Source organism: Anomalospiza imberbis, chromosome Z (assembly GCF_031753505.1).
Source record: "Anomalospiza imberbis isolate Cuckoo-Finch-1a 21T00152 chromosome Z, ASM3175350v1, whole genome shotgun sequence".
Taxonomy (NCBI): domain Eukaryota; kingdom Metazoa; phylum Chordata; class Aves; order Passeriformes; family Viduidae; genus Anomalospiza; species Anomalospiza imberbis.
Window position 1 is genome coordinate 49485275 of NC_089721.1, and position 21567 is coordinate 49506841.

Below are 21567 nucleotides of genomic sequence, written 5' to 3' on the forward strand. Positions count from 1 at the left end.
TTACAGTGGAAAGAAATATTATAAAGTTCTTATAAAGTGTAGCAGAGAGAATGGCCACGCTGCCTCACAGCTGGGAGACACCTCAACTTCCCGTACCTTTGGTTTTGAAGAGCTGCTGAAATGGTGAGGTGCCCCGGTCGGACGGGTCCGCAGAGTCTGCCTGCTGAGCTCGGACCTGACTTGACCTCTGCTCTCGTCTGCTCTCGTCGGGCCAGACCGGCCCGCACTCACCCCGCTCAGGAGTGAGCCTAGGCGGCTCCCATTTCCCCTCATTTCATCCGGACGGTGAAAAGCCCTGCTGCCTACAGCCAATCTGAGGTCCAAGCAAAAACGTTTTGTGTCCTTAACCTCGGGGACCCAAGACTCCGGCTACCATGTGCTTCCTCTTGTCATTGCCCGGTGGGAGGGCTGCGGCTGAGCCCCTGCCCTTGTGAAAGGGGCTGGGAGGGGATGCGCTTGGGGTCATCGCTGTCGGCCCGGGCAGGCGGGAGGCGCAGCGGCTCGGCAGGTTTCGAGTCCGCTCCGTCACCACCGCCTGGCTCCGGCGCGGCGGAAGCGTTTTCCAGCGGCGTTTTGACAGGAAAGTCAGGTTATTGTAACAAGAAAGTCGAGTTCCTCACGGGGCGGACGGAACCCTCAGCCCGCCCCAGGGGCGGTGGCCGGGCCGGGCATGCGCGGCGCCCGCCCCGCCCCCGGGAAGCACCGCCTCCGCCGCCGCCGGGCGCGGGGGGACCAGCGGCGGTGGCCGAGCGGCCGCGCCCTCTACCATGAACCTGCACCAGGTGCTGACGGGCGCCGTGAACCCCGGGGACAGCTGCTTCTCCGTGGGCAGTCTGTACGACCAGCCCTTCACGGTGAGCGTCCTCTTCCGTGGCCGCGGCGCCTCCGCAGGGCCCGGCGCCGAAAGCGGCTGCGTCAGGCGCGGCGGCCGCGGGCGGCCCCGGGCGCGGGGCTTGCCCCGGTAGCGCCGTCCGCCGGCGGCGGCGCCGCCCGAGGCGCTCGCGGGTCCACGGCCCGGCGGGGACGGGGACGCGCAAAACTTGTCCGGAGCGGCGGCCCCGATGCCGGCGGCGGCCCGGGCGGGCGCGGAGCCGGCGGGGAGACGGGCACATGCCGGCAGCGGCGGTCCGGGGCCGCGGAGATGAGGTGACGGTGATAAAAGATTACATAAACGGCAGTCGGGACGTGCAGCTCGCTCTGGAAGGGAGTTTTAGCGCTGCCTTGCAGTCGGGAGGGTGGCTGAAATCCTCTCCTGAGCGTAGCTGAGGAAGACCTTGGAATACCCAGCCGTAGTGTTGTTGAGGTTTTCAAAGCCTGTTTGCTCTTACAGTGGAGAGAAAACGCTTGAGTGCGTTGTAAAGGCCAAAGTCTTCATTAGCGTGCGTTTTCCTTCCTTTTGCTTTTGTTTTGTAAACAGACTTCTGTTGTGTTTTTCTTCCCACCCTCCCTCCGCGTATGGCTGAAGAGGAATGAAATGAGATGCAGCAAAGTTTCTCAGGGCACCACGCTGGGGTATTTTTAACCTTACTTTTTATGGCTGCTCTCAGCTTCAGCCTGCTGTGCTCTCCAGTTTGATAAGGGAATGATAGACGGAAATGCAGGAATGAAGACTTGTTTGCTGTCCCGTCTGGTGTACGCAGTTAAATTCGTCCGGCTACTTGCAGCTTCGCCTGGGGCAGTGGAGCAGAGGTGCTTCCCCAGGATTAGGCTGGCTCTCCGGAGTCTGTCTGCAGTTTTTTTCCGGCCATGTCCTTGCTTCCTATAAATAACTTCATGTTGTAAGATATCTTAAACTACAGCGATTGAGACTTCAGATACCAAATTGTGCCAAACTCTTTAATTTTACATATCCAGAAATGTAAAAGACCCACCTGTGATGGGAAGCCATTTGGTAAGAGAGAAGGAGGTCTCCTTTACAGAGAAATGCTAGTAAGCTTTCAAAATATGTTTTCATAAGTTTGCCATTTTGATGTCTTTTTTTTTGAGTGAAAGAATTTGAGTCATTCATGTCACTAGAATCACTTTCTACTTGTTGCAGCTGAACTTATGTAAAGTTTTGGAGGTCCCCAGTGGATAAGTAGAGTAGGAATCTCTTCTTGCGGATAATGGAATGATTAGGAACTGTCATTCTTGATATTCGTTACTGTAGTCTCTCTTTTGGAGGAGCTGTTTTCATATAAGTAATTGTAACAATGTTTCCTGGACATAAATGTATTAACAATATTTCCTATAGCTGCATTCATCTTCCTTTCATTATCCTTTTCCCTGAAAGGTTATTAATGGATTTCTTTTCCTCATATATAAAATGGCTAACAGAAATATCCTTCCTTGATTGCTTCAGGGCTGTTTTTGTTGTTGTTACTGATTCTGTAATGCTGTGTTAAGTTAACGAGATTGCTCAGAAGGATTAAGAAGTGAAAGGTGCTGAAGCTAATTTCTGCTTTTTTGGAAGAGGATGATGGACTCAAGGTTTAGAAAATCCAATGAAAAATATTGACCATTGTTTTTCCCTTTCTGAAGTTATGATATAAGAATTAATTAGTATAAATACTATTTAATTGTATTTTAGAAATGGAAAAAAAACCCAAACATGTCAAACTTCTATGCTTCCAGTTATTGTGGCTGAGAACATAGGAGTTGATATTTCAAAGTTATTTACTGTACAAGAGGGACAAGTTGTTCTTGTCCAACACGAGAACTTGGTCTGTAATTTTTTTAAGATACTGTATGCTTCAGGATATTTTCTCATAGACAGCACTGAATATACAAAGTGAAGTATTTTAAAATATTACAGTTCTAAGCTAAAAATATCAAGATTCTTCTCTTAAAAGCTGAAAATTTTGAAGCAAAATTAGTATAAAACCTCCTGTATCCATTGAATCATATATACCTTTTTGAATATGTGCTGTTATGTTTTAAGGAGGTATTTCAGCTATCTAATGGGAGGCAGGTTTGTTTTTCTGACTTTTTTGTTTTAGGATGTGAAGTATAAAGTGGAGCATGAGCTTCCTTGGAAAGAACACTGATAAAGTTTTAGCCTATTTTTTATTTATATGTGGAAAAAAGGCTCATAAGCATCAAGGTACCATAAAAGCATGCCTGTTGTTTCTCCACTGAGGGCAGGTGATAGTAACTTATGGCACACTAAATCAATGAGAACCTGGCCCTCAGCTGTCAGAGGTTACCTGTTTATTCTTTATGTCCTTCTCTTGCTACTGAATTATTTTATTTTCCATGTACTTATCCACACTGGAAGATACCCTTTGCTTTCTTTTGTTCATGTCAAATCTGAAATATTTGAGTAAAAGTTTAAAAATCTTCTGGAGTTTATCACATAGGATTCTTCTGAACTAGTTATTACTGAATTTGTATTTAGGTTATTAAGTTAAGTGGGTAACCAGCACTGATACAATGTTTTTTGCTTATTCAGTTCTGATTCTGTAAATTTTTTTAGTCATTATTATTTCCCTCCACCAAAGTAGCAGAAGATTTTGGAGGGGGGAAGTCTCTATGAGCAATAGCATCTTTACAAGTGCAAGTCCCAAGACTGATAATGAAAGTCACAAAAGAGCGATTGTAGGGGTAAAAATATGTGAAAGAAAGATTAATTACATAGATTATTTCAATGGAACCAAAATATTTCCTTGACAGATTTCATCTGTGTGTGTGATTAAACTAATTCTGGACTTGAGACTTGCTATGTACAATTGATAGAGCTGGGAACTAAATATCTGAAGTTGAAAGGCACTTGGAAAATTGGGGTAGGGGTGGGGTTCCATAACTTGGTCAAGACTACACTGAGGTTTCTAAAGATAATGCGTTGCAATAGAAAAAGGCTTCCCATTCTGCAAAGTTTTTTGATAAATAAAAGTCATTTCTATGACTCAATGATATTGTTACTTACCTGTCTAGAAAATACTTAATATTTGCACTTAGTACTCGCTGGATATCTGTAGTCCAGAAAATTGAAATATCCTAAGAGTCAGTCAAGAAATTACACTGTTTACACCTCACCTACTTCTTCGGTGGTATTTAGTAAAGGGAAGGGATTTAGTAGGGAACCTTTTTAAGAGTTCCTTTTTTTTTTTTTTTAATAATACTTGTGTTAAGCTACTCTAGACTTAAGAAATTAATTGTGTCTTAATTACCTTTAAAAAAAGATTTCTTTACACATCAATGAAAAGTGTTTTCATGATTCAAAGTGCAGTGAAACATGAGTCAAAGGGCATGGCCAATCAATTGGGTATTTATATTTACTATAACACAGTTGTAGTATAATCAAGTACTTCTGATAAATAAAAAAGTTGAATGTTTTTTCCAAAGCATGATGAAATATAATTGCTTAAAATTTAATTTAGCATCCTAATAAAATAATTTAATTATTTTAAATAAATGTTTAAGTGGAATACTTAGACTACTGTAAGTTCTGTTGCAAAAGTGGGGATAGAGAGAGACCATACTAAAATAGAATAAAATAATTCAGCAGGATACTATGTGGCTCATGGTGACTGTTTTGGTTTTGACCATTCTACATACTGGAAAGAAAAATATAGCAATTACTGCAGTATCATCTGCCTCAAAGATTTGTTTTTAGTTTTTATCTTGACTTACTGAGTTTTGCATTGTCTTTCTAGTGTATGTTCATCCCATATATGCTTGAATATATTTATGTATTTTTATAAATATGCATGTGTGCACACATGGTCTGCTATGGATAGCAGCTGTCCTTATCCATGATTTAGCCATGGATAATAGCTGTCCTTCATGTAAAAGAGGTAGGTTAAATAAAGTTGTACAAGTTGTCCAAGATAATGTGTCAGCCCTTACGTAGCTGTAGCAGAAATGATAGCAAAAACTTTATATGTCAGTACATAGAAGAAATGTGTCAAGAAGGTTGATTGTAAGGGAAATAAATGTGTTGAAGGTGCTGTGCTGTGTTAGAGGTTGAGAGTAATTTCCCAATAGCAGTCTCAGATTGTGAGTTGTGTATGTCAGACTTTCACTTTAGAAAGAAATCAGAACAGTTCATATAATTGTCTATACTATTTCCCATGCTTTTAAAGCACTGTTCTAGTGAAAATTTGTTATTCTTCTTCAAAGAAATATTAATTTAGAACTAAGAGACAACATTGGATTAAAAACATTGGCAGAATTTTTGTGAAAACTCACTTCTGCAATACAAAATCAAATTTATTTTCACAGGTCTGGAACATCTTTCACTACCTAATTTCAGGCTTGTTTTCTATGTCAGCAGCAAGTGAGATCCATGGTCCTGCAGCTTGAGCTAGTTCTAGCTTGCTTATTTCTGTAACAGAAGAACAAAGCATTGTTTAATAAACATCCCAAGTACATGATATTATCACGTTATCTGCTTGTCTTATTGTGCAGAGACAGCTTTCTTGTAAATGTTCTAGGGCATTCTTAAGGTGAAAGGCTTTTATGGCCTGCCAACATCAGATGTGGAGGCTCTGCTTGCTTCAAAGGCTTGTCTTAGGGTTTTAATATTATTTTTTAAAATCAATATATATTTAGGAATTCTTTCTTCATTCAACTGTATGACAGCATTTTGTGCCCTTCCCCTCCCTCCCTTCCCCTCTTGTTGCCACAAGGGCCAAGTAATATAGGTAAGTGAATATATATATATATGTATATGAAAATATATATGTGTGTGTATATATATATATACATACAGTGAATTCTTATACTGGAATCACTTGCACTTTGCTTAAGAGAAGACTGGAATTACCTTTCTTCTTGGTTACCATTCCTTACAAAGATGCATTCTCATTAACTCCTGTTAAAATGAAGATGTGTGGTGTGTGAACTATCATGGACAAGTCTCACAATAAAAGTTAGATAAAGTGACTGGTAGGGAGAATTCATTCTTCTTGTATCTGAGACCCTCTTAGGGTATGGAAGATATTTCTTACTCTCAAGTACAGTTTTCTATTATACTACACTAAAATACCTCTGCAGTGAATAAAAAAAAAATCTTAAGTGTAAAATTAGTCCAGCAGTTAATTTTATGCATTTGTTTAGAGAAACATTTTGGTAAGATACTGTTGCTTAGGAGCCTCATTTTCAGCTGAAGTCTGGGCTCCAGTGAGTGTGTAAGAGAATCTGGCATCTCTGCACAGGATCAGTGTAATGGATGAGTTGCAGAGGGGACAGCAAAGAACCGAAGGAAGGACACCTTAGGAGGGGTACACAAGCTTCCCTCCTAAGGTGTCTGGTCAGTGAGAACAGTAGAAAAGTGAGCCAGTTGCCAGAAAATTTAGTCACCTTCTTCTTCAGACACTTCTTCCATTGCAGTGTAAAACTTCCCTACCCTCTGCATCTCTTGCCTTTTGTCTTTGAAACTGTGGTTCTCCTGCAGGCAAACATTAAATACCAAAAATAACCTCCAAGTCATCATCCTTCTGCTTGGCTGTAGTTATATTTGGAAGCTCTTTGAAAAGGCCTTTTCCCCCCCTTTCTGTCTCTTTGGGAAGAGATCAGTTCTACAGGCTTAGGAACTAGTCAGTGGTTCTGCAGCTTATTGGGCATTGGGAAGCCAGTGTGACCAAGTGTGATTTAATCTGTCTGAATAGACTGATGTCTGAAGTGATTCCTTTTTTTTCCCCTAATGTCAGTCTTATCAAGTAGTGTGGAGAAATACCAGAACATAAGGATGTTTTCCTTCAGGAAACAGCAAGTCTGGGATGCTTTAATACATCTTTAAGCTACTCTTGTCCATCATAGCCTGGGTTTGCAGGAGCTAGCCTGGGTTCTGACTTTTGTGCAGCACAACATGAGAAGGGTATAAAGCTGTGAGAGAGCATTGAAAGGGGACAGTGAGGGGTCTGGAAGGAAAGCCATATCAGCAGTGACAGCCTGGCTAAGAGGAGACCAAGAGGAGACCTCGTGACAACCTACATCTTCCTCATGAGAGAAAGTGTACAGGCACAACTGATACCGTCTCTCTGGTGACCAGTGACAGGACTCTAGGGAATGACCTGAAGTTGTGTCAGGGCAAGTATAGGCTGGGTATTAGGAAAAGATTACTCTCTCGGCGGATGGTTGGGCCGTGGTCACAGCACCAGCCTGAAAGACTTTAAGAAGTGTTTTGACACTGCACTTGGGCATGTGGTTTGATTCTTGTGTAAGGCCAGGAGTTGGATGGTGATGATCTTTGTGGGTCCCCTCCAGCTCAGGATATTCTATAATAGCTGTATTAAATCTTACTTCTTGAGGCATTGATGAATATGTGATTCCTCAAGTCTCCAATGTATAATGTTTGATAGTTACTAACAGAGTTCTTTAACAGAGTTCACTCTTTAACAGAGTTCAAAATGCCAACTGTACTTAGGTCTTAAAACTGATGGAGTTATGATCTCATTAAAATAGTTATTTTATGGGTTACATGGTTTCTACTAATGGTATGAGTTACTCACTATGGTGAAAGTATAGAGTTTTATATGAGGTTTAACAAGGCCAAGTACAAGGTGCTGCACCTGGATTGGGACAACCTCTGTTATCAGTCCAGGCTAGGGGATGAAGGGATCAAAAGCAGCCCTGTGAGAAGGACTTGGGGGGGTGCTGATGGGTGAGAGCCTGGACATAACCCAGCCATGGGCACTCACTGCCCAGAAAGCCAAACGTGTCCTGGGCTGCACCCAAAGCAGTGTGGGCAGCAGGGCAAAGGACAGGATTCTGTCCCTCTGCTCTGCTCTGGTGAGACCCCACCTGGAACCCCGCATCCAGCTCTGGGGTCCCCAGCACAGCAAAGGCATGGAGCAAGTCTGGTGGAGGGCCATGAATATAATTAGAAGGATGGAGCACCTCGCCATGAGGAAGGGCTGAGAGAAATTCAGTCTGGAAAAGAGGAGTAAGGATTACCTTATTGTGGTCTTGTTCCTTGTTCCTCCTGTTCCTGAAGGGAGCCTGCGAGAAAGACCGGGACTGTTTACAAGAGCATGCAGTGACAGGACAAGGCGAATGGCTTCAGACTGAGAATAGGTTTAGGTTAGATGTTGGAAAAAAATTATTTACTGTGACATTAATGAGGCATTAGAATAGTTGTTCAGAGAAGCTCTGGGTGCCCCACCCCTGAAGTGTTCAAGGACTGGTTGGATGGGGTTCTGAGCAACCTGGTCTAGTGAAAGATGTTCCTGCCCATTGCAATGGAGTTGGAACCAGATGATCTTTAAGGTCCCTTCCAATCCAAGCCATTCTTTGCATTCTATCCTGTTGTTGTGGTGGCACAAGGTGGTTTCAGGCTTGTCTGTGAAGCTAGAAATAGAGAGAACCAGATGGGAGAAGTATAGTAAGTCTTTGAAGTGCTGATGAGGCCTAGGGGGAGGCATAAGCACACAGCAGGTGGGCTTCATACAGCCTTTGACACTTCAATCTTAAATACATATTTAATAAAGCTGTGTCTAGGTTTCTATGTTATGTCTTTACATGGAAACACGTCTTTTAGTTTATTTTTGTTTTCCTTAATACTGCCTCTGTACAGAACTCTAAATTCTGAGAAACGGCTTTAGGAAAAATTGTGTATATGTATTTCGGAATAAGATTTTTCTGGTGAACTGTGGACATAACCAGTGATTCACCAGGTGAGATTATTTTTAACTGAAGAAAAAAACATTCTGTGTGAACAGGTCTGAAGTTCATGCCATCACAACATCAAAATAATTACTGTAACATTTGAACAAAAATTACTACTCCATCTCCTCTTTTGAATGAGCTTTCACTTAGATTGCTTTGGAAGCTGTAGTTCAGTATGCTAATTAGTAATAAATGCAGCTCTTTTGACAAGAGGAATTATACTGCTTGAATGTCTTGAATCTGAAGGGGGAACTGGACAGGAAGGGGCTCAAAAACCTGCCAGTAATAAGTGATCATAAATAAATATATGGTTATATTTAGTCTGCAGAATTATAGACAGCATTTTCAATTATGAGGTGGTGCTTGGTGTTCTGCTGGTTGCAGTGTGATAACTGAATATTGGCTTGGAGTGGTGAACACAGTCTTCTGGCTAAGACTTCCTTGAAGAATCACTTTATCCTTTGTGGGGAAAAGTGTCTCGGACCGAAATCTCAATATTTTTCATTTCATTTATTTATTTTAAGGTGTGTAATGGTATGATAGTCTAGGTAAGTCTTGGTAAAAGTAGTCTTTCATGTAAAACACTTGAAAACATGATCATCAGATTTCAAATTTATATATCTAGATTTCAGTTATTCTGCTTTTGTTTTCATGTCCATAGTTTTTATTTAATATATTAGAAATTAGTAGAGGAGTTGGTTTTAAGGCATGATAATTTCTGTCAGTGTATGGAAATCTTCCATCTTCAGTTTCTGTGATGCTATTCTGCTCTTGAAACTTTTAGTCAATTAAAATTGTATATTTTTGATCCTTTTACAAGTATCTTGCTAACAGAATTCTTGTTTGTGCTCTTAATTTTGTTGCTGTCTTCCTGATTTACTTTTTAATGAATGTACATTACTTTTTCTAAGAATTTCATATGTGAATGCTGCTTTCTTATGCTAATTGGATGATTCTCCTCACTGTTGTTTCCACAAGTTTCTCCAGCATTTAATCTTTTCCTCTATTTTTATCTGTACTCAGTATCTAATAAAACTTCCAAGAAGATAGGAAGAAATTTTGACTCAAGCATAGCAAGACTTAGTGAACTGGATCTGTGAATGTATTAGATATATCAACATATTCAGTGACGATATAAACTTGAGATAATAGAATTCATGCAAATAACAGGAGATTCAACAAGTCTGAGAGGATGGTTTTGCATCTGTATAACTAAGCTTCATGTTGTTACTCTCTTTATTTTTGCCTCTACAAAGTCCTTATTAAATTTTTAGTAAAATTTTAGTTCCTCAATTCTGTTCCCCCTTTTCAGAAATTTCAGAAATTAAAAAAAAAGCTTCTAAAATCTCTTTCTCCAATCTAAAAAAATATATTACTTTTTTCTACTTTGTGAGAACTTTGGTTTTTATGCTTTTACATTTCTTTTAGATGCTTTTGTATCTCCATTTTTTTTTGGTTTTTCTATTACAAACCACTGTTTGCTTGTTATGCAAATCTTATGCACTTGTAAGCGTGGAGAAAGCAATTTACCACTTCTGTTGCTCGGTTTTAAATTGCAGAGATCTGTATTTTCTCTGCAAAGACCTCTTCTGACTATATAGTCAGAAGTGTTTACATGAATTATACTGTTTCATACTTCACTGATATGTTGTAAGTAGATAAAGATTTACATTATTTTGGAGTGTTTTTTTGTTTTCTTTGCATGTTTCTAATTTTTTTTATATATATATACACTGTAGGCATACGCATCAGGATGTGATATTGTGGTACTGGGGACTGACTTTGAAAGATTGCAGATAATCCCTGGAGCAAAACATGGAAACATACAAGTGGGATGTGTGGACTGTTCAATGCAACAGGGCAAGGTATGTAGAGCAGTGTTTCTAATAATGTTCCAGCAATGTCATGTTAAGCACCTTCTTAGGAATGTGTATACTTGCAAGTTAGGGCAAATACACTACAATGAATGGTAAAATGACTGATTGCTTTCTGTCTTACTTGTAAGCAGCACAGTAAATGTGAAATAGTAACCATAGATGTGATAGATGGTTGTAGAAGACAGATAGGACTGCGCAGGATGCTGTGGATTCAGGGCTACGTTCAGGGCAAGAATTTGACTTAAGAGATTACTAAGTTGTAAGCAAAAGTAATTTATTCACTATGGATTTGCACTACTGGGCATGTCATTGACATACTTAGACATGTTAGTGGCTGGCAGGAGATGAGTGCTTCCACAAGAATCACTTTCAGATCATCCATAAAAATGACATCTGTTTCAAGCAATTCATAAAGCCTCTCTTGGACAGGGTTTGCTTTCTTGAATTCTTAGCTTTTGCTTTTTCATTAGTAGGTCTGCATCAGAATGTTGCAATTTAGACAACATTGGCTTTTAATTCCTTTTAAGAGAGCTTTTTTGTTTTTTTAATTTTCCTGTCAGAGTGAAAAGAAATAACCAGATGACTGTTCAGTGGGATGTCACAGTTCCATAATACCCCATTGGGATGTCACAGGGATTAAACTGTTGACCAGTTCCGTGGGAGCTCTGGATAACTATTTGTTCATGTAAGAGGGGTTTTCTACCTCTGTTGTTTCTTTAAGCTTGTCCTTGTGAGTAGATAATGTCAGCTTTCTGCTCATGACTACAAGCCTTATGAGCTGATGAGAGTTTTGGTTATATCCTGGTGTCCATCTTGAGACAAGACCTCTGATGGAAACCAGTTTGTGTTTATGTATGAACACTGTGCTGATGAAACCCAGCCACACCCTTTTCCTGCTTTTTAGCATTTGAGTGATAAACTCTGACAATGCTAGTGAAGGAACACAAATGAAAATGAGGTAATGTTCTTCTCTGTGTCTCTGGCACCTCATAGCCATAGTCTGCCTGGGTTCCTCCACTGGCTGCTGTTAACTAGAAGGTTTTTTTTTTTTGAGTTCACTGAGCATTATTTCTCTAAATTTGCAAGGTCATCTAGATTGCATAATACCAATTCTGTATGCATTTAAATGAAAAACTGTCCTTGAATTGTAAATGAACACACTTGAATATATCACACTGTAAGGCTTACTAAGCTTCAGAGTTTTTTCATTTCCTAAGTAGACCTGTGAGGTCATTTAGAGTCTGCTAGTTCATATTGTTTGCTGTAAGGAAACTGGATGTGTTTCTGAAATGCTGAAGTACTAAGCAGTGGATGGCTAGGAATTTGCTTATTGACTGATCAATGCATTTTCAGGTCATTCTTTAAAGGGTGGAATTTCTTCTTAGACATTCTTGATCAATGCTGACACACAAATTCTACTTTGGTTTGTCAAAATGTACAGTTCCGATGTTCTCAGTGTGTATTCATAGGAGAAGAACTCCAGCTCTCTGATGATTTTTTTGTCCCTTCTTTGGACCGAACATGTCCATATCTGCCTGGTGCTGAGGACACTGGATGTGGTACTCCAGCTGATGTCTCACTGGGGTAGGGAAATCATCCCCTTCACCCTACTGGCCACCCTTTTTTTGGAGCGGTTCAGGACATGGTTGGCTTCCTAGGCTATAGACACCTGCTGCCAGCTCACATACAGTTTTTTTGTCCTCAGCACCCCCAGATCCATGTCCACAGGGTTGCTCTCAATCTGTTAATTTCCCTAGTCTGTACCGATGATATTGATTCTGACTGACCCAGGTGCGGGACCTTGCCCTTGGACTTGTTGAAGTAGATGATGTTCACATGGCCCCACCTCTCTAGCCTGCCAAGGTCCCTCTGGCTAGCATCCCTTCCCTCCAGCCTGTCACCTGCCCCATACAGCCTGGTGTTGTCAGAAAATTTGCTGAATGTGCTCTCGATCCCACTATTATTCTTTTTGGTAGAGTGCAGCTCAGTGAAGATGTGGGCTGAGTGTCTGTGGAAACTAGTGGAAAGTTTTGGGAGTAGCAGTTGCTCTGGACACTACAAGTTGAGCATATTGGAATGCTAATCTTAGTTTATCTTTAAAACCCACTGAACAATAAAATAGGGAAAAAATGTCCACATTTGGAGAAAAGGAAAAAAGGAAAAGATCCATTCAGTATGAGTTTATATAAATTTTTGCTGTTGGAACGTATGGAATGGAATTATTAGAGAATACAACAGTGAGTGAGGTAGTTAAAGAGATTTAGAGAGGGCAGATATTGGTCTGCAAAATGCCTGAAGAAACTTTTTCATTGCAAATGTGACAAAATTATTCTTGGCATTTTTGGGTCAGGCTGATGTTAATAGGATGGAAATTTATTTAACTATCTGTTTTTCTAATGTAGAGGGTTTCTCTTAAAGCTATGGCTCTGTAGATTTTGAAGATCTATATGAATCTCTATGTTTGTATAGATCTTAGGTATGACAGTTTAGTTTGGTTTCCTTTCAAACTTTAGTGGTTGATACTGGAATCAAAACATATTTTATAAAGTGAATCTAAATTTTTATTATTGTTAAAGGAAAACTGTGAATTCTTTAAATCAGAATTTTACAGAAATAGAAGATTGATTATTGCAGTGTATTATATCTGTAGGTGTTCTCCTTTTAACTACTATCACTTCAGAATGCAGTATGTTTATTGTTAATGACCTATGTAGACTCCTTAATTTTTGTAAATCTGTAATTCAGAATACTTTTTTGGAACATTGTCGTATGACAGTTCTCTCACGCTCTCTGAGGTCTTTAACGTACTTTTGGCTCTTCTTAGCAAGTCTTCTAGGCTTGCTTTTATATAGGACCTTGAGACCAAATATTAATTTTGTCTTAATGTAAGTTTGAGGTGGGTGTTAATCTGTGATGAAATAAGACTTCCAAACACTGACTTTAAACTAACCATATTGCAACTTTTTTTGGACTGTTTTATGTTAGGCTTTAGTAGTAGTTTTATTTGCAGTTTTCTTCATTGTGTGTTTTCTTTGCATTGTTTAAGTATTTTGAAATAACTTTTTAAAAGGCAGCCTGTTCTAACGCTGGGGAAGTAGACAAAAGTACTCTAATTGTGTACTTGTTTCATGTCTGAGAAGGTGAGCTCTGCAGACTGTTTTGATTGTTTGCGTAGTTTAATATGGGAAGAATATTGCTAATAATCTGATTTTTAAAAACTGTCCAGCTATAGTAGCAGTAGTTTACCGTGATTAATGAGTAAATGGATGATTGTATTTTTATTATTGTCAACACGAGCTTAGTGGTTTTGGGTAAGTGTAATTTTCTGTTTTCGAAAGGAAATACAGATTTGAGCTTCAAATTTATCTACAAGCAGGGTTAAAAGTGAAATCAACCATTTGCATCTTGTTTTTGTTTGTTCAGCTTGTTTCTTTTATGTCTGTTCATATGCATATAAATGTATATTACTTTAGATTGCAGCTTCTTATGGAAAGGTGATTTGTATCTTTGAGCCACTTAGTGTCTTGAAGCAGAACAGCAGTCTTCATAATGTAAGTATTTCATCAGTCCTTAATTTATTTGAGCAGATACAAAGCCTGACAGATTTTATTTTAAAGTTTGCTTTAAAGCTGGAGTTTTTTTGATGTCTTCTTTTAATGCTAGAATAAAGTTGAGACTTAAAGGTGGTCCTTGGAAAGTGAAAAGGGTGGGATAAGGACAGAGGCCTGTAATTTGAAATAGTTTTATGGAAGATAGACTTTACTGTAATGCTTCATATTACTTGCTTATGTAGGTAATAACCAAATAACCCTGCAGTTCATAACCAAAATATACCAGAACCCAAAAAGACGTACACAGCCCCATTCTGCCATGAGTGTAGCCATTAAAATAGGAATTCCTTTTTGAGCCATCCTGTGTAGCCTTTATGTTTTTATGTGTTATACAGTTCTTACTTTAACTTTTGCTTATGAAATTACATGCCCTTTCCCAAATTGTAATTGTTTCTGAAATCTGTGGCTTTTTTAGACTATCTGAATGAATTATTATACTTCAGTGTTATAATGGTGAAGAAGAAAAATATTTATTCTTTTGGGTCTTACTTTTGGTGACAGTGGTTTAGTGATTAATTTCCAGAATCTTAATTTCTGAATAATAATATGATTTAGGGCAAGTTACTTAACCATGCTTCTTACATGAGGAGGCATATGGCTATATTTAGAAGCATTAAATTCTAATTGAAGTCAGATTGTTGATATAAGAACTTTGACAGCAATTGCTCCAGGAGCTTCTGTCTCCCTTTTCAGGGGTTTGGTCACCATTTGCATTAACAAATTGTTTATATCACCATCTAGTGGATTCTCATCTTTGTACTAACCAGCTCAGTCAGAAGATTCTGGGTGTACATGTAAACTTGTGGTATATTATGTATTAATTGAATAGCTGGAAATGAACACCTATGTAATAATTTACATCAGTGGAAAGCAGTGGAATAAAATTACAGCAAGATGTGAATTCTCACGCTCCTATGAACACTTAGGATATACTGCTCTTGTTTTTGGTCCATCCATCCTGAATGTTTTTCTATACTGGTAAAGAGTACACTTAGTTTGAAACTTCAGGGTTGGAGTAGTAACTGTAAGCAGTAGAGGAAGCACTCAGCCACCCACGATTTGCTTTAAGATGTTTTTAGTTGAAGAAATATTTTGTTATTTCATTCTTTCAGTTGACTTTTATGTAATGGTTTACAGCATATTGTTCAAAGTTTTTGTCAGATTGTCTCTGTCTTCCATTTACTAGAATGTTCAAGGTCTAAAAAAACCCCTGCAAAAAAAGCTTTGCAATTACTCTGTGTAAATCCTTATCTGCAGCTGCTTCTTACTGTCTTTTGCCAAACTTCTGAAAGACTGAGTTGTCATATTTTAACTTCACTTCTATTCTGTGTGATATTTTTAGGGTGGAGGATGACTACTTTTAAGAAAGTCTGTGAATTAAGAAAGAAACCTGTTGGCTCCTAATATTATTTCCAGAAATGTTTTCAGTTTCTTCTATAAATCAAAACATCAAACCTTTTTGGTCTATTACAGAAACAGACTAGATAAATATTTTATAAACTTAATTTATCAACTTGCTCTAGAGAGTGAAGCAGTGATGCAAAAGTGAAAAATACTTGACTGTCCTGTTGTATATTAAAAAAAAAGTGGAGGGGAAGTATCACGTGTTGTCTTGACTTTTCTGAACCACTAATTCAGCAGTTGTACAGATATCAAACACTAGGTGATTTAACTTGTGTCATTTTTGATATCTTTTCTTTGTTTCAAAAATAAGATCTTACTTCCTCCAAAAAACGTTCTCAAATTCCAGTAGTGATTTTATATACTAATTTTCTTCAAGCTAAACTTTTAAAATTAGAAGTTAAAGACCTCATAAATATGGCCATATTAGTGAAAAGCTATTTTTTTAACATCAGAATGAATCAATTTTTATTAGATAAGCAGTAACATGTTAAACATCTTCATAAAATCTGGAGGATGCAGTGAAGATGTACTGTTTATATTACAAAACGTGGACAGGGGAGAATGAAGAGTTTTCATACTAATGTTTGTAAATACTTAAAATTTCAGGTGTTACATTACCAGTGGCAGAAGAATGCTCAAATCTCACTGGAAGCCATAGTGCATAATCTAACATGGGATCCTGCAGGTATGAACAGATTAAAAGAAACACTTTTCTATTTGATACTGCACCTAATTTTTTAATTTAAATTCTGTCATTCCTTGTGGACAAGGAAAAGTTTTTTGTTCTGTCCTAGCATGATAGAGAATACCAAAGTGGAGTGAAATGTACCTTTTGTCAGTTATTACAGGAAAACTAACATACTAAGTGCATCTGTATGGTCTGGCTCAATTATTCTTATATAAGCAGATAAGAAACCATGGCTTAAATGGTAAATATTTGTTGAGAAAGAGTAATGTCTGCAGGAGACCTAGGCATTTCTTTTAGAGAATAACTAAAATTTAATTAATTTTCATAGTTTGAACTGTAGGTGCTCAAATACCCAAAAAAATCTAGAAAAGTTGTATCTGCCATATTCTTTTCTTCAGTTTCAGCTTTGCAGAACTTTTTTCTCTTTCTCTCTATAAAAGTCTAAGTTTACTACTTGCTTGTTGTTAGATTTCCATAAATATTTGTTCCAGGTACTCGCCTTCTGACTGGTTCCAATTGTCTTCAACTTTGGTCCAATATTCCGTTGGAAAACCCTGCTGACAATCACAGTACTGAAAAAGCAGATGTTGGACTTGGGGAGTGGAGATGTATCTGGCAATGCAAGTAAGGAACCTATTTAAGGACAAGTAATTCCCTTTTCTTTACTGATTCATACCTTTGAGATTAAATATTTAGTGTAGTTTATGTGAAATGCTATGGCATACTGTTACTTGATAAATATTATTGATGTGAGATAAACATTAATCATATTTCCCTTGACTATGTGACATTCTTTCCTCTTACAAGATCAGTTGCAAATGGTTTTGGAGCAGTTCTTCAGTTACAGAGAACACTAGAAAAATACTGAGGGAAGGCTAATACTGAAGCTTTCCAATAGGTACTCTTCCATGTAGAAGAAATAAGGTGAAAACTATGCAATTGCTGGCAGGACTGATTAAAATACTCTTCCTTCTATGTTCAGTGTACTCCATTGTTGTTTTATTCTCACACATCTACCCCTGCTTTCACTCCTACTTTTTCTAGGTTTATTTTGGGTATTTGGAACAGTTAAGGTTGATACATTATCTTTTCTGTGTCTCTGAATTCTCTTCTTGTATTCATGTTGATTTTGATATTTGCATTTGTATATTGTACATTTAGAAGAGTTTTAGTTTAGTACTTAAGTTTATAAGACAATTTAAAGCGTTCTGCCATAGGTAGACTTTTCTAGTACGGTGGGGTGGGTACATTGTTCATGCGGGAGCTATGTACCATATGGCCATCTCCTGAAGAAGTTTCCTGAAGTGGCTGACTGGACAGACCCACCTGAAGTTACTCTTTGTGAAGCACTTAGAATTCTAGTAGGTAGTTCTACAGGTAGTTTTCTGGATGTACCTGAAAAACATCCATTTTATGATCTTTCAGTTGTTCCTTTTTCTCTATACTTGAACTTTTATCAGTAGTGATGTGTTTAAAAATCCAAGATCATCCAAATGACAACTGAAAAACTTTTCTTCATGTGTGATGAACTTTCTAAATATGAGGAGTTGAAGACTTACTCTATTTTTTGAGACATATTTGAGTGCTCATCTCTCAGCCTAATAAGAGAAGACAGCCTGTAGACAGAATGCCATTCAGTATGGCTTTAGAATATGGGGTTCTGGTAAAAGTAGTCAAGATCATACAGAGAGTACTTTTCTTCTGTCCCTTGTATAACAAGTTTTGCATTTGTATCATATATAAAGACTTACAGAAGCCTTCTCCGCTCTCCACCTGTTTTCCTCTTTTAAAGTCACTTTGTTGGAGAGTGTTGCCTTCTTTGAATGAGTAGGTCCTGGAAAGGGTCAACAGAACTTGCCTTTTTTTGATACTTTTGATGCCTGTATGTCTTCTGGCATTTATACTGCAATTAGATTTAGAATAGAAGTCTTCAAGACAGTCATTTTGCCCCTGCAAATACCCTGTTTTAATGCCTGAAGGAAACATTCCCAAATGTTTTCATATTTGCCCCAGCAGGAGAATTTTGGTTAAATCTGGGTTGACTTCTTTGGTACAGGGCTCTTGTAATCGTCTTGCTCCTCTTTTACTGCACATAAATGCACCCTGCTTTGATTGACCTTAACTTAAAGCCCTTTTGAAAGTTAGGCCTCAACAACTTGTTACATAAAATCTACACTGTATCTGTATTGTGCAATTAATTTTTTGTATCTTCTTGTTGCTTTTAATAAGTTTTCTTACTTAGTTAATAACTGAGTGCTTCAAATCCTGTAAAAGAGCTTGTCTGTTAGTACATCCAATTCGAGTAAAATGCTCCAAAAGTTAACCACATCATTAGGTTTAGAATATTTTGGTGTCACAACTTAGAGCAGTGTGCCCATTCATGTGAAAGCTACTTTCAGACACTTCTAAACTACATTATTCCTTTTACACTGTTTTGTTTTCTTGATTTGTAATTGTAGGGAATATGAGAAGTGAAGCTGTCTTTCAGAGAAGTTGGAAGATAATATGGTACAACAGAGTCTGAGATCCGTATAATCGTGAGATAGAAGTACAGCAGTTTAATCTGTTAGCAGCTGTTTTTCTGCTATGATATTTTTGAATACTGGATATTCAGCTACAAGATTTTGGTTTTCTGGATCATGACAGCCTTCTGTTGTACATGAGTTTATATCTTAGTCTTTTGTACATTGTTAAAACTTAACTATTTCACACAACACAATACACACTTGTATTTAAGAATTAAAAGATTTTTATACATTCAAGGAAAAAAATGTTTAGAATTCTATAAAAGTGGTTAAAGTTGTTTATCTCTTTTTAAATGTCTTTATTCCGTAGAACTGCTTCTCAAGTTTGTTTAATGAAATTCTCACCAGATGGAGAGTTTTTTGCTACTGCTGGAAAGGTAAGCATTTTTTCCTTATGGCTTTGTACTAATTCAGATAAGCTATTAAAGCAAATCAACAAAATCATATTTTAAAAGAAAGGTTACTTAATGAAAAAAAAATTGTGTAGTCTGTGTGTCTTTACATTTTGGTAAACATTAATTTGGTAGAAAGGTAGTTTGAGGCAGGTAGGTGACACATTAAATATTCACTGCTTACTATTCTAAAATACTCATTTTTAACTTATGCCAAATTATAAGACATCAGAAAAAGAAGAGTTTTGGGGAATGGGGGAAATCTGTATACGAAATCACTATCCTACTAGAGTACTAGAGTAGCTATCCTACTCTAGTGAGGAAGTATAATCAAAATACTAAAGACTATTAAAAAAATGAAAAATAGCTCTTTCCTATGTTTTTGTATAAATATATCTGTATGCCGTTTGGTGTCCATAGAAGAGGTTCACATTCTCCTCCATAGGTGTATTGGCACATGATTCATGACAGTGTTTGTTGCCAATCCCAGTGGTTGGTTCCATGTGCTCAATATTGAGCAGTTTGTCAGCAAAAGCAGAACCCCTTGGCAAAATTAGCAAAAAAATTAAAACAAAATGTCAGAAACAAACTAATCTTTTATTTATACTCCAAAACTTGTTCAGGTTTTATAAGAGAATAATGTCCTTTAAAGTCAAAGCAGAAAAAAAAAATCAAGATCATGTAGAGGATCCAGTGAACAAATGTGACAAACCCATATGAGAATTTATATTACTTGTTAAGGAATATGAATGGGAGAAGTAGTTATTTTCTGCATCAAATTTCTGCTACCAACTAAAGAACCTAGGACTTACTAGAGTTACTAGATACAAAACAACATGCTAGTATGTAAGATTAATATCAGTTGCTGATATTAGTGAACACCTGGTTTAAGTGTCACAGAATCCAGAGCAGAAGTAACCTGACAGAACATGTTTCAGACTGAAGAATAAAAGGCAGTTTTGCAATTTACCCTATTCTGTTGTGGGAGCATGAATGAAAAACTAGTGTGTACACATAATAAGTGGTTAGAGCAGTGTTTGATTTAGTAATAATGTAGAACTTGGCTGTTTGGGTCATAGTATCCCTTAATACATGCTTGAAGGACAAACAGTGGAAGGTGATTCAGTCTGCAAATAAATCTTGCTTTTGAGAGGTAGTTGTCATGCATAGTTTTGTGATTCAGTTATGTGCATCAGGAACAGATGAGTAGTGCACATTTTTATAAGTTGTATGTGTATGTTTTTTCCTTTAAAGCTTGCCATTTCAGGTCATCATGCTTGAGTGGAAGAACAACTTTTAAGACATTTGCTATCTTAAAAGATAGAGGTGTAACAAATCTGTAAAATTGCCTAGATTTGCTTTTCCAGGGAAACTATACTCCAATTAACGAGCTTCCATCATATAAAGTGAAATACTAGACTTTCTTCATGATAGATTATTATCTATATAAAAACAAAGCAATAAATTCTCATGCTCCATTCTTTTTGTGCTTATTTGAATGTTGTATTTCTTGCTATATGTTTTGTGATGCCTTTAACCATCATAGAAAGGAGAGCCATTCCAGCCATTTTTCAAATAAATAAAATTTTCTGAGTATATGTATTATGTAAAAACCAAGTTTTTTGTTATTGTTGACTACATATATATGTATTCCACCTTTTTTGATGGATAGGAGTTAATTTTAATTTTAAAAGTTAAATGTAAATGGTTTAATAGTTTCTAATGTTACAATTTGATGTAATGGTGGAAAAATGAATTAATCTGCAAATAGCTTATATAAGGTTAATATTATTGCAGAGTTTTTGACTCCAGTATCTTATGTCCTGTTATTTTTGATTATAAATTCCTTCAAAGCGAATTACTGAATAAGTAAGAAAATTTGTAAGTAGGAAAATTAATAAATGCTTAAGTTAGTTACCTGCTTGGAGAACCTTTAAAGCACATCTTTGTTTCTATGTCTTACACCTTTACTTAACTTTTTGAGAGGGACAATGCTGGTCAGCAACACCAAGCTGTCCTCCCCCCAGTAGGGTCATGTTATGCATAACCAGGTTATTTCAATATTTTAGTGCCATTCACATTTAATAGTTGATCAACAACTTATGAATCTGGGTCCAGATTAATTTATCTAGTCCTTGAAGGCATAATCAATATATGTGTATATCTGAAAAAAGCAGACTCAGCACTACTGAGCTTGGTTTTTGAGATAACATCTATGACCTTTGTTTGTTTTCCTAACAGTTAAATTTATGCAGGAGGTTTGGGTGGTTTTCTGACAAGGTAGAATTAGTTGTATTAACATTTGAATGCCATCTCAGGTTAGTGCAGGTTGTGTTTTCAGGATTAAAAATTGGCAGCTAATCAGAAGGACCTATATGAAATCCAAGTTAGTAATGGCAAAAGTTAAGTGGAAGCTCTGCTTCTGTGTTTTCTTTAAGATCACATTTTGAAGTTCCATTTATGGAACTGTTCCTCTCTGAT

General features: G+C 37.7%; 1 protein-coding gene across 4 annotated transcripts in view; it reads left to right on the top strand.

The window, feature by feature from the left end:
- The first annotated feature begins 368 nt into the window (after positions 1-368).
- DMXL1 (Dmx like 1) overlaps positions 369-21567 on the top strand; it is a 77900-nt gene continuing 56701 nt past the window's right edge. The window contains exons 1-6 of one of the 4 annotated variants that reach the window (XM_068175905.1): positions 369-854; positions 10329-10454; positions 13940-14017; positions 16088-16166; positions 16661-16793; positions 19005-19071. In XM_068175905.1, the coding sequence (XP_068032006.1) occupies positions 768-854; positions 10329-10454; positions 13940-14017; positions 16088-16166; positions 16661-16793; positions 19005-19071 (570 nt within the window). In that variant the 5' untranslated portion in view covers positions 369-767. The remainder of the gene's footprint in view (positions 855-10328; positions 10455-13939; positions 14018-16087; positions 16167-16660; positions 16794-19004; positions 19072-21567) is intronic. The other 3 variants (XM_068175906.1, XM_068175901.1, XM_068175902.1) reach the window with 3 other exon arrangements.